We start from the raw sequence: 12,340 nt of genomic DNA on the forward strand, positions 1-12,340 counted from the left end.
ACATCAGTGATGAGAATCATTGATAAGCTGCCTCCTGCAACCCCCACTGGGGACTGAGCCCACAACCCAGGCATGTGCCCTGACTGGGAATTGAACCCTGATCTCTTGGTTCTTAGGTCAACACTCAACCGCTGAGCCAGAGGGGAGAAGTGGGTGGGGTTCTTGGGCATGGGCTGTGCTGTGCCGTGTTGTGGGAGTGTCAGCTTCCCTGGCCCCCACCCACTGCTCCCCCTTTTTCCTCAGCTGTCCCCACCCAAAGGCCTTGAGCTGCTTCTCCCCTTCCTCTCCGCAGGGAGGTGCTACTTCCACGGCCGGTGGTATGCAGACGGGGCCGTGTTCAGTGGAGATGGTGACGAGTGTACCACCTGTGTCTGCCAGGTAGGGGCTGACGTGGTGGGTGACGGGGAGGAGCCTCGGCCAGGAGGAGAGGTGCTAGCTCGCAGAGAAAGGGGGACTGAGGCAGCAGGGGGCTAAGGGATCTCCACTCACCAAGGCCTTCCGCAGGCTCCTTGAAGTTCGTCCTCCGGCAGGGCTATTTGTAGAGCACCTACTGTGTGCGTGGAGCAATGCTGAGCGCTGGGGACACAGCCAGGCACAGGCAGCCCCAGTCCCCTCTGTCGGGGGCCCCACAGCCTAGGTGGAGGGTGGGCAGGTGACCAGAGCTGCAGGCTCCAGGAAGCCTTCTTGGAGGGGGGATGCTAAGGCGAGACTGAGGGATGACTCGCACCAATCAGGTGAGAGCACGGCCTCTACATCCTGGCTGGTCAGGCGGGGACGGAGGCTGCAGGAGAGAGGAGGCTGCAGGAGAGGAGGCTGCAGGAGAGAGGAGGCTCCAGGAGAGAGGAGGCTGCAGGAGAGAGGAGGCTGCAGGAGAGGAGGCTGCAGGTGGGAGGAGGCTGCAGGAGAGGAGGCTGCAGGAGAGAGGAGGCTGCAGGAGAGGAGGCTGCAGGAGAGGAGGCTGTAGGAGAGAGGAGGCTGCAGGAGAGGAGGCTGCAGGAGAGAGGAGGCTGCAGGGGAGAGGAGGCTGCAGGAGAGAGGAGGCTGCAGGAGAGGAGGCTGTAGGAGAGAGGAGGCTGCAGGAGAGGAGGCTGCAGGAGAGAGGAGGCTGCAGGGGAGAGGAGGCTGCAGGAGAGAGGAGGCTGCAGGGGAGAGGAGGCTGCAGGAGAGGAGGCTGCAGGAGAGAGGAGGCTGCAGGAGAGAGGAGGCTGCAGGCGGGAGGAGGCTGCAGGTGGGATTGTGTTGGGCTGGGCCTGGGTCAGGATTGTAGGTGATGTTCTGAGGGAGCTCCGAGGAGGAGAAGAGGTGAGGGGGCAGGACTGGCAGCGAGGGAGCCAAGTGCAGGCGGGCCAGGCTAGGGCTGGTGCCCTAGGGCGGGAGTGTGCATTCCCCGCAGCGATGGGCGTGTCAGAGGCCGGGAACAGCAGTGGTTGTGTATGCTCCCTGGCTCCCCAGGGAGTCGGGGGCAAAGGAGCCATCGACACCTGGAAGACCCGGTGCCCATTGGCCAAGGGCAGTGCCCAGGGGAAGGAGCCTGGCGGGGGGGGGCGGGCGACAGCCTCGGCCTCAGACTCAGTCCTGAGAGGCGCTGCCAGCCGGGCTAGGGCTTGGGGCTTGGGGGCGCTGCTGGCGGTTTAAGTGGTGGCACGAGGGCATCAGGGTGGTGCGTGGGAAAGTCGTCTGGCTACAGAGTGAGAGCAGATCGGCGAGAGCAGGAGGCAGGGAGCCTGAGGGACGCGGCTTTGCGGAGCGAGGGGAAGGGATGCTGGTGGCTGCGGCCCCGCGGGCAGGGAACCCTCCAGACACCCTCCAGACGAGCAGCTGGCACATCCCCAGGACCCGCCAGCCTCCGCCCAGGCCCCCCCGCCCCCCAAGGACTCGCCCTGCCTCCCTCTTGCTCCCTGGAGATTTCTGTCGCTTTTAGGAGGGGAGGGCAGCCCCCTCCTCAGCCCTCCCCTGGCCCAGGGCGGGGAGCTGCCCTCACGCCCGTGCCCCCTGGCTTCCTCCCAGGATGGGGAAGTGGAATGTGCCTTCACACCGTGCCCGGAGCTGGACTGCCCCCGCGAGGAGTGGTGGCTGGGCCCTGGGCAGTGCTGCTTCACCTGCCGGGAGCCGGCGCCCAAGACAGGTGAGCGCCCCGGCCGTGCGTCCCGGGGCTGCACCCAGCACAGGCCTGGGGCTCAGAGTGCGCCTGAGTGTGTAAGTCTGTGTGCGTGTCTGTGTCTGTGTGTGAGTGGCATCTGCATGTGAGTCTGTGTGTCTGTGTGAATGGCTTCTCCGTGTGGATGTGTGTTCACGGGTGCACGTGTGAGCCTGTGTTGGTGTGACCGGGCCTGTGTGCACCGGGCGCCTGTGTGCAGGGTTGAGGGTGCCGGGCAGGGTGAGGGTTCCCCTCAGAGCTCCTGCACAGCGTGGACGAGTGGAGGCGTCTGTCCTCGCCGGGGGGGCTGTAGGTTGTGTGGGCGCGGGACCCACTTGTCCTTCCTCCCGCACTGTCCCTGGCCAGGCTGCTCTCTCGACGACAACGGGGCCGAGTTTCCGGTGGGACAGATCTGGTCTCCTGGTGACCCCTGTGAGTTGTGCATCTGCCAGGTGAATGGCAACCTGCGCGCCTTCAGCTGCTTCCCCCCCCTCCTTCCCCGCACCCCGAGCGGACCACCCCCACCCGGTCCTCGTGTCCTAGGCTCCCTGCCCTCAGGCCCCTCAGCCTGTCCCCGCCCCGTCCAGCTCCATTCGACAGAAAGCGTCGCGCCGGGCATATGCTGTCCTCGGTAGACTTCTCGGCACACCCGCTTGGCTGTCCGCCTTAGGGTTGCCGCTGTGCTGGGGGTGGCGTCCTCCGAGCAGGGTCCCGGGCACAGGTGACCGAGGGCCCTGCGGCCAGGGGTGCAGGCCTCTCCTGTGAAAGTGCAGTGTTGTCGTCGCTGGTGTGAGTCGTGTGGCCGCATCGCCTGCCTCAGAAACGGACGAGGAGAAGGTGCTGGAGTTCAGGGCAGGTGGATGGAAGGCAAACATTCCCTCCGAGAACCACGATTGTGTTGGCTCCGTGTCTCAGTGCGTCCCGCCTCCCTTTCTGCTGCGAGAGCTCAGGCCTTAGCGCTTCTGTCACAGCGGCCCCGGCACCCGCAGCCGTGGGCGTCCCCCGGGCCTGGTGGCGTAGAACCTCCTGCCGCCCTGACCGCCCGCTCAGAACCGGCGCTTCCTGCCGGCGATGGGGTGATGGGGGTGCACCCGCCTGTGAGAAGCGCAGCCTTCGAGTCCCTTCGACGTGCCGTCTGTTAAAAGCAACACAGCTCCCACTACAACAGCGGTTCTCAACCTCTGGGTCGCGACCCCTTTGGGGGTCGAATGACCCTTTCACAGGGGTCGCCTAAGACCATCGGAAAACACATATATAATTACATGTTGTTTTTGTGATGAATCACTATGCTTTAATTATGTTCAATTTGTAACAATGAAATTGGGGGTCACCACAACATGAGGAACTGTGTTAAAGGGTCACGGCATTAGGAAGGTTGAGAACCACTGCCTTAGACCCTTCCAGACTCGGAAGCCTGTCACTGGAATTCGAGTCGGGTTCTGAGAAAGTCACAGGTTCATGAGCATTCCGATCTTAGGGGGACAGAGCAAGCTGGCAGGGCGCTTTGTCTTCTGAAACAGACACCGCGGGTGGGGATATAAACAGGATTTTGTTACTCCGTCGGTGGGGGTGAGCCCAGGTCCCAGGGCAATGCCGAGGGCAGAATTTGGGGGGTGATGGTGCAGCCTTGGCTGCCGCTGGAGCAGACAGGAAGCCGAGGAACCAGGCCCCCGCTCTGACCTCCCCTGTCCTTGGAGATGGGGCCTTCGGAAGCCCACACCCCTTCCCAAGTCGCTGGTCCTCTTTGGGGGAGACCTGCCACCTCCTGCTGCATCGGGGCGCCTTTGAGGACGAGCCTTGGCCAATTTGCAGCCTTGCCCTCTTTTGGGGGGACCGGGAGGGCGAGTGGGCGTGGGGCGGAGACTGGCGTCGCAGGCGGGGTCTTGGTGAAGTTCCTCATTCCCTCAGGCAGATGGTTCCGTGAGCTGCAAGCGGACCGACTGCGTGGACTCGTGCCCTCACCCCATCCGGATCCCGGGACAGTGCTGCCCGGACTGTTCGGCAGGTATTTCCCCGCGGGGGGGGGCGCTCGGGCTCTCTCGGTACCAGGCTCCTCCGCGTGAAGCGCCACACAGCCATCCGGGCCATCCTCACAACTGCCCCGCGGGCAACCCCATTTTACAGATGAGGAAACTGAGGCTCAGAGACGTAGAGAATTTGCTCGTGGCAGGCCCTGTCTGGGTGCTGGAGGCGGACAGGAAGCCTAGCCGGGTGACAAAGGAGCCGTACCCGGGAACAGAGAACAGGGAGAGAGAGTGAAAGTGCCAGTTTATTCATAGAAGCTTCTCCCTTGTTTCGAAAGGAACATCTTATTGTAGGACATTTAGAACACACAGAAAGCAGAAATAAAGAAATTAAGAAGGGCCCGTTATCACTTTGAAATCTCATGGTTTTGTTTTCCCAGGCTCTTTTTGTGATATAATATCTATATGTCTATCTAACATCCATAATATACATCTCTACCTAATATATACTAGATATATGTTACATATATTTTTCCCTTTAAAATACTTCTTACTGTCTCATCACCTGCTTTTTTACCTACTAGCGTGAGGTAAGTAGATCAAGGTTTCATGTATGTGGGCCTCCGGAGGCAGAGAGGGGGGAGGTGCGGAGGAATGTTCTGGAAGGTGGGCTCAGGCTTGGGTTCGGCCGAGTGGGAGCAGCAGAGGGCGTGGCTGTGGTGCAGGCACCCAGTTGTCTCCTTAGGCCTCTGTCTTACGCACCAGGCGAGGGGCAGAGGAGGAAGCGCCTGAGCCGGGGGCTGGGCTGGGGGACCGCTGCACAGGACGGCCGACACTCTGACCCCTCTGCCGAGTCCAGCGCCAAAACCCAGTCCGGACCTGTGTGCTGTCCCTTCCTCAGCGCCTGACCTTCACCCCCCAGATAGGCCTGGACCTTGGCCCTGGCAGGAGCGGGGTCACCGGCCGCCCCGTCCCCAGCCGCCCGTGGCACTCACCGCGTGCCTCTCCGCAGGCTGCACCTACACAGGCAGGACCTTCCTCAACAACCAGACCTTCCCGTCCGTGCTGGACCCGTGCCTGAGCTGCATCTGCCTGGTACGCCCGGCCTGCCCGCCTCGGAACTCCCCGGGCTGCCCCCGCTCCTGACCCTGGAGCCAGAGGCCAGAGACCTCAGGAGCAAGGTCACTTCTGGGCCCTGGTGCCGGGGGCTCCCTCCAGCTGCCCAGCACTTCACCCGGGGCCAGGGGACGGGTCCACCCGCCCTGATGAAGTCCTCTGCGCTGGTGACCAGGGCGCAGGGATTCTCCCGGAGGGGCCTGGGGGCTGCGGCCCTTCTCTGCGCGCACGCTCCGCTCCGTTCTGCACGTGCCACCCCTGCTCTCAGCCTGTGCAGGCAGGAGCTCAGTCCTCGGGAGAACCCTGCGGGGTGGGCACCACCGCCGCTCCACCTGTGAGCGAGTGGACGGGAAACCGAGGCACAGAGAGACAGGCATTTGCTCGGGTCCCACAGCTGGTGAGCTCAGTGCCAAGAGCCGAACCCCGCGCTCTGCACCTGGGCTCGGAGCGCAGCGCACTTCGACCCAAACCGTCCTCCCTCTCCGTCTGAAAGGCGTGCGATGGCCAGGCAGCTGGAGCTGGAGGACGGGAATCCCCATGCTGTCAGGCCCACCGTGTTGAAAGCGGAGGGAGCCTTGCTGGGGAGGGGAGGGGTGCAGACGCCGCGTGGGGAGGAGCGGGGTCTGTGGGAAGGGGCGGGGTCTGCGGAAAGGTTGAATGGCCATCTCGAGTGGCCATGCTCGCTCACAGCCATGTGCATCAGGGAGCTTCGGCTTCCGGTCCTCCCTCCTGGGGTTCCAGAGCTCACTTTCTTGGGCCGTTCATGGATTTGCTCACCTGGCGACAGATGAGCTCTGTGCACAGGGCCAGGCCCTTGGCCTGTGGGGCTTGCGTTCCAGCACGAAGACAGACTGACCGAGTCACCCATCCCCGCCCCCACCACGGCCCTCCCCCCCACCGGGTCGTTCTGGTGGCCACTCAGTGGCTCCGTGCCCTGTCCTCCCCGGTGTCCCGCCAGCCCCCGGGTCGAAGGGCCTTGTTTTGTGTCCTGCAGCTGGGCTCCGTGGCCTGCTCGCCCGTGGACTGCCCCATCGCCTGCTCCTACCCTTTCCACCCCGACGGCCAGTGCTGCCCGGTGTGCCGAGGTGAGCGGGACCCGCCCCCACGCCCGCGGCTCCAGGCGGGCCTGGCGCTCAGGGCCTCTCCTCTGCCCCTGTAGACTGCAACTTCGAGGGAAGGAAGGTGGGGAACGGCCAGGTGTTCACCCTGGACGACGAGCCCTGTACCCAGTGCACGTGCCAGGTGAGCTGCCCCTGCTGCTGGCCCTTGTCCCTCTGCAAAGCTCGGGGCCCTTAACCATGTAAGCCCATCTCCCTCCCGCCCGTCTTCCGCGTGGATCGCCTGCCTGAGCTCCTTGGGAGGCGACCTCCCCCTGTGGGTTTCCGTAAGGTGTTTGGCTTCACCTGCCACTTGGATGAGGGCCAGGCTCTGCAGCCTCGGCCTCCGGGTCTTGCTGTGGGTCCCACGGCTGGTGCAGCAGGCCTTTGGGAGCTGCTCTGGGCGGGCGGGGTGCTCGGGGCGCCCTCACCTGTGCCCTCTCTTCCCCAGCTGGGAGAGGTGAGCTGTGAGAAGGCGCCCTGCCGACCGGCCTGCGGGGACTCCGCCACGCCCCCCGGGGACTGCTGCGCCTCCTGCCCAGGTACGCAGGCCTCGGGGCCCGGGTTTCTCCACCGCCTTCTTCCTACAGACAGGCAGACAGGGCGGGACAGGCTCAGAGAGGGGACGGGGCTCGCACTCGGTGAGCCCCGCTGGGGACCCTCCGTGTGACAGGTGTGTTTGTTCACCGTGCTCTTTCTTCTCCATGGTCTCCTTCCTCCATCACTTCCTCCGCTTTCTTCCTTTTTGAGAAATTAGAGCTCGGGGGCCGCCCCCCCTTTGCAGAAGGCTTACTGCGAATATGCACTGAGGCCTCGATGTGCCAGGGGGCCTCCGGGGCCTGCCTTCCTTCCCTTTGCCCAGCGGCTGAGACAGGCGCTGCCATGACCCCCATTTCCAGGGGGGCGCCTGAGGCACAGCCGGGCAGTGAGCGCCCGAGGTCACAGCTGCCGCAGCAGAGCCGGGGTTTGAGCGTGGGGCCTGGGCTCTCAGCTCCTGCGCGCTCTTGACTCCTGAAAGCTACTCTCCCGTGTGTCTTCCTCTGTCGTCCGTGTGCACCCACGCAGGTCACTCTCTCAGGTGTAAACGGGACACAGGCCGCCGCTGGGACACAGCTGTGCAGGGCTCCTGGGGCCCGTGCTGGCCGTTTAAAAAGCTCCCGAATATTCCGGTCGCTCACCCGCTGCCTTTTTGGCAGACGCTTCGGTGGCTTCTCCCTTTTTTTAAAAAAATACATTTTATTGATTTTTTTACAGAGAGGAAGGAAGAGGGATAGAGAGTTAGAAACATCGATGAGAGAGAAACATCGATCAGCTGCCTCCTGCACACCCCCTACTGGTGATATGCCCGCAACCAAGGTACATGGCCTTGACTGGAATCGAACCTGGGACCCTTAAGTCCACAGGCCGACTCTCTATCCACTGAGCCAAACCGGTTACGGCGGCTTCTCCCTTTTTAATTCTATCCATAATGTCCGTGCTGGGAAACATCTTCGGTCAGACGACGGTTTTCTTAAGTTTTGTGAGTTGCATTCGGACCCGTGGTTATTGGTGCAGTGACGGGGGTCTCAGGGCGTCAGGACGCTTTGGCACCCGGTACCCGCGTGACCACAGCGCCGTCACCAGATGGAGAGGGAGGAGCCTTCCCTTGGCGTGGGCTTCCCGGCGCCCACCCACTCGCGACCCCGTGTGGGTGGAATTTATCTCTTCCAAGTTCACCCGTCTATAAAGGACCTTAAATGTTGTTCTTTTACGTTTTTTAAACTTCCGGTGAGTTTTCCCACCGACTTGAGGCCTGCATCTGCTCGCGTGTGAAACGTCTTGCATCGCCGTTGGGCTGCTGAAGGGTTGCTCTGTGTGCAGGGTGGCTCTCAGGTCTGTGGACGCAGAGCCGCTGTCAGGACTTGGGGGCTGCAGGCGCCCTGAGCCCCGACAGCCAGGCCTTGGGAGCCCCTGAGAGCTTTATAGATTCTTCCTCAGTTTACCCGCCACCCACTCCTGTGCCAGCCGAGAGGTGTAATTCCCCGAGCTGTCCAGAGACTAGTCGTTAGCGGAGGTGCCCGGCAGGATACGGAGCGTTTCAGCTGTATTTCTCATTTGCATGCTCCTGGGAACGTTCAAGAGTGGCTGTTTATCATCCCATTTTGCAGATGGGGAAATAGAGGCTCAGACAAGTTCAGTATCTGTTTTTTAGCTGTACTGGTGTTGACTCCAGGCTAGGTCTCTTTTTTATTTTTTAATGTTTTTATTGATTTTAGAGTGGAAGGGAGAGGGAGAGAGAGATAGAAACACCAATGATGAGAGAGAATCATGGATCGGCTGCCTCTTGCACGCCCCCTACTGGGGATGGAGCCTGAAACCCAGGCATGTGCCCTGACCGGGAATCAAACCGTGACCTCCTGGTTCCTAGGTCGATGCTCAACCACTGGCCACACCGGTTGGGCCAGGCCGGGTCTCTCTGATGCCGTTCCCCTGCTCTTTCCCACTCCGCTCTCCCGCCTCCGGATGGGGAAAATGAGGCCCAAAGGAGTTAGGTACAGCGGGGCGCCTTCTCCTGAAACACAGCTCCGTTTCCTTCACCACACGACTCTTCCTAATTCCTTTTAAGGACAAACTGCTTTTTATTTAAATAGAACATGGTTTTTTTTTTTTTTATAACAAACAAAAAATAACGGCTGCCCTGGCTGGGTGCTCAGTGGTTAGAGCACTGGCCCTCGGACTCGAAGGGTCGCAGGTTCAATTCCTGGTCAAGGACACCTACCTCGGTTTGATCCCTGGGCCCTGGTCAGGGCCCAGGAGGGAGGCAACCAATTGATGTGTCTCTCACACCGATTTCTCTCTCTCTTCCCTTCCCTCCCTTCCACGCTATAAAAATCAATGGGAAAAAGATCCTCCAGTGAGGATTAAAACACACACACACACACACACACACACACACGCACACACAGTGTGATTCCCATGCCGTCCGCGTCACACCCCCCAGCGGACCGTTCAGGGTGTGAGTGTGAGAGTGTGTGACTGTCCTTGGGCGGCCGTCAGTGTCGCTGGTCCAGTGCGTTCGTGTGTGTGACAACAGCCATCGCCTCTGGGGTCTCCGGGACCTGCCTCTCTCCAGCCCTTCCTCTCCGTCTGCCCTCCGTCTGCACGTCTCTCTGCCTCTCTCCTACCCCTTCCTTCCTTTCCTTGCCCCGCCCCCACCCACGGATAAAAACCCCCAGGATGTTCCGGGCTCCAGGCTGAGATGAAAAAAGCCACTTTACAATAGATTCATTGATAGAGCGGTTTCAGGTTCCCGGCAAAGCTGAGAGGAGGGGCATCCGCCCGCAGCAGGTGGCACGTTGGTTAGCGGGGGACCCTACGCGGACACAGGCTCAGGCTCACCACCCACAGTGCGGAGTTCCCGCTGGGGTTTAGGCCGAGACGCCCGGCCCCGTGTCGGTGGTCCTCAGAGCGGCCCAGTGCGCCCGTCATTATCACGCCCATTTCACAGATGAGGAAACGGAGGCCCGGGCAGTCGTGTGCCTCACAGGACGTCACGGCCAGTGCGTGGCAGGGCCTCTGCGAACTGCCTCCCTCTGCGCGTGTCTGGTCTCCTCTCCTGACTGGTCCTCACCGGGGCTCGAGGCCTCAGACGAGGAGGGGGCAGCTCCCAGAGCTGCCTCGGCTGTCGGAGAGCCACTGTGCCCGTTTGCCCCTCTCTCTAGATTCCCCGGAGGATGGGCGGCGGCTGCCCCCTCCTGCAGACGCGGCGCTGAGCCCCCGCAGAGCCCCCCAGGACCCCGCCACCTGCAGCTCCTGCCCAGGGCCCCCGGCGGCCCAGCCTCAGCGGCCCGCGCCCCACTTCCTCCAGCTCCTCTTGAGGACCAACGTGTCCAACCGGCAGACTTTACCCAGGAGCCGCTCTGGGGCCCAGGCCTCCCCCCTGCCCCCTGCGGGGCCCTCACCAGGGCCTCCCGCCCCCCCAGGAGCCTCCTCTCTACCTCCCACCTCTCCCGGGGCTCCTGCTACTCCAGAGCCTTCAGCCACGGCCTCTGGGGCCCACACGGCATCCAGGTGGCCTGCTCTGCCCCCTGCTGTCCTGCCGGAGGCTCCAGCCCTCTCCACAGCAGACCCGAGCCCCCCAGAGGCCCCCGCCACCCTCCATGGACTTTCCCCCGCCACCCTCCGGACTTTCTGCTGCCCGTGTGGTGACCACCAGCCCTGGCGCCCCGCAGCCCCCACCCAGGACCACGAGTGAAGAGGAGACCGCGGAGTAAGGGGCCTCCATGCAGGGCCACCCCGAGAGACGCACCGAGGGAGCCACTGGGGCCAGCGAGGGCCACTCCCCAGGGGCTTCTGGCCGTGGGACACGCTCGGGCTGACAGCCTCATCCCCCTCCCCACCGGGAGTGTTTGGGAAGCTGAGAACCAGCCTGTCCCGGCAGCGCCCTCCCCGAGGCCCCTCGTGTCTTTGGGGGAAGGCTGGGCTCCCCACTCTGCAGGAGGAGGGTCAGCAGGCCCAGGTGCCACTGGGATTGTCATCCGTGTGGCTGTCCCCCGAGGTTTCCTGATTAAAGGCTGCCTCAGTCTCCCCGGCTGCCTGCTCATTCACTTCTCAGAAAGGTGGGGAGACCTCTCCCCACGCCCACGGGTGGGAAGTGGTAGCCCTCCAACCCCCAGCTGGGGAGAAAAGCCTGCCCGAACTGGGGCTGGGGTCTGTGTAAGGCCCGCTGGCCTCTGTCGCCGGGCAGGCGGGAGACCCCTGCAGGGAGAAGGGAAGGTGGATGGGAGGGCTTTGTGGTGGTCGGGGGCCTGGGAGCAAGCGGCAACAGGCACCTGTGGGGGCGGGAGAGGGCGACATCCCCGGACCCCGGCCAGCCCTCCAGACCCCGAGGCTGCGTGGCTGTGCAGCGCTGTCCTGAGTAGGCCCAGGGGATGGCTGTGTGTCCCCGTGTGGCCCAGTCATCCGATCGGGCTGCCCCAGGAAGCGGTGAGAGCCCGGGCCAGGCAGCTCCCTGCAGCCAGGCGATCCCCCATGAGGCTGGTGGCCCAGAGCTGCAGCCAGCAGCCCCCCAGCAGCTGGGGCACTAACCCTCCGCCCGTCCGGTCCCGGGGCGGGGTGCTGCAGCCTCATTTCCATGACAGGCGGGAGGAGGGCAGTGCTGTCATTAATGGGCGAGGCGGATGCTGGCCAAGGCCGGCTGTGATGTCACGCCGAGCTCCTGCTGAAGCCACGGGGCTGCAGAACAAACCACGGCCGGCCGGCCGGCGCGGAGGGCGTGCTGTCCGTTAGACACAGGTGGTGCTTCAGGGTGTGGTTGGGCGCCCTGACCGGGGTGCGCCCTGCTCAGCCATCAGCTGAGGGACTCAGGGCCTCAGTGGGGACTTCTCCGACGGGCCAGCGGCAACATGGCGGCGGCTCAAGGCGCCGTTTTCTCATCGCTGTGCCAGTTCAATCGAGGGTGCATTCGTGTTCTAACACTAGTCTCTGCCCCCCCCCCCCCAATAGAACTCCAGTAAATAATGTTCATTTCCCATGTTAAAAAGATGTGTGGGAGCCCTGGCCAGTGTGGCTCAGCGGATAGAGCATTGGCCTGTGGACTGAAGGGTCCCGGGTTCGATTTGATCAAGGGCACATACCCGGGTTGTGGGCTCGATTCCCAGGGCGGGGTGTGCAGGAGGCAGCTGGTCAATGATTCTCATCATTGATGTTTCTATCTCTCCCTCTCCCTCTCCCTTCCTCTCTCTGAAATCAATACAAATATATTTTTAAAAAGTTATAAAAAAAATATGCGGGAGAGGAAGACAGGAGGGCAGCTGTAAACACTCCCCCAGTTGGCCCAAGTGTAAAGCTTGCTGACCTGACCCTCCCTCGCCCCCAGTTCACCGCCGGGACCACAGCGGCCCAAGAGGTCAGGAGGCAGCAGCCATGAGAGAGCCTGCGTCCGTCCGGGAGGGTCTGGGCTCCAGGGGTCAGTGGAGGGGGGCCCCGGGGGAGGTGGAGAACCCTCGGGGACAAGAGTGGATGGAAAGGATGGAGCGAGCTGAGCA

General features: G+C 62.8%; 1 protein-coding gene across 1 annotated transcript in view; it reads left to right on the top strand.

Moving 5' to 3' along the window:
* The window catches only part of VWCE (von Willebrand factor C and EGF domains), a 24,946-nt gene extending 14,221 nt beyond the window's left edge, over positions 1–10,725 (top strand). The window contains exons 12-20 of the mRNA XM_070426368.1: positions 293–378; positions 2,008–2,125; positions 2,504–2,589; positions 4,046–4,142; positions 5,114–5,196; positions 6,212–6,302; positions 6,377–6,459; positions 6,766–6,856; positions 10,016–10,725. Of these exons, the coding sequence (XP_070282469.1) occupies positions 293–378; positions 2,008–2,125; positions 2,504–2,589; positions 4,046–4,142; positions 5,114–5,196; positions 6,212–6,302; positions 6,377–6,459; positions 6,766–6,856; positions 10,016–10,548 (1,268 nt within the window). The 3' untranslated portion in view covers positions 10,549–10,725. The remainder of the gene's footprint in view (positions 1–292; positions 379–2,007; positions 2,126–2,503; positions 2,590–4,045; positions 4,143–5,113; positions 5,197–6,211; positions 6,303–6,376; positions 6,460–6,765; positions 6,857–10,015) is intronic.
* Positions 10,726–12,340: the final 1,615 nt, after the last annotated feature.

The sequence above is a fragment of the Myotis yumanensis genome, unplaced genomic scaffold (genome assembly GCF_028538775.1).
Source record: "Myotis yumanensis isolate MYYU_CA2020_CCGP unplaced genomic scaffold, mMyoYum1.0.hap1 SCAF_10, whole genome shotgun sequence".
NCBI classification, from domain to species: Eukaryota; Metazoa; Chordata; class Mammalia; order Chiroptera; family Vespertilionidae; genus Myotis; species Myotis yumanensis.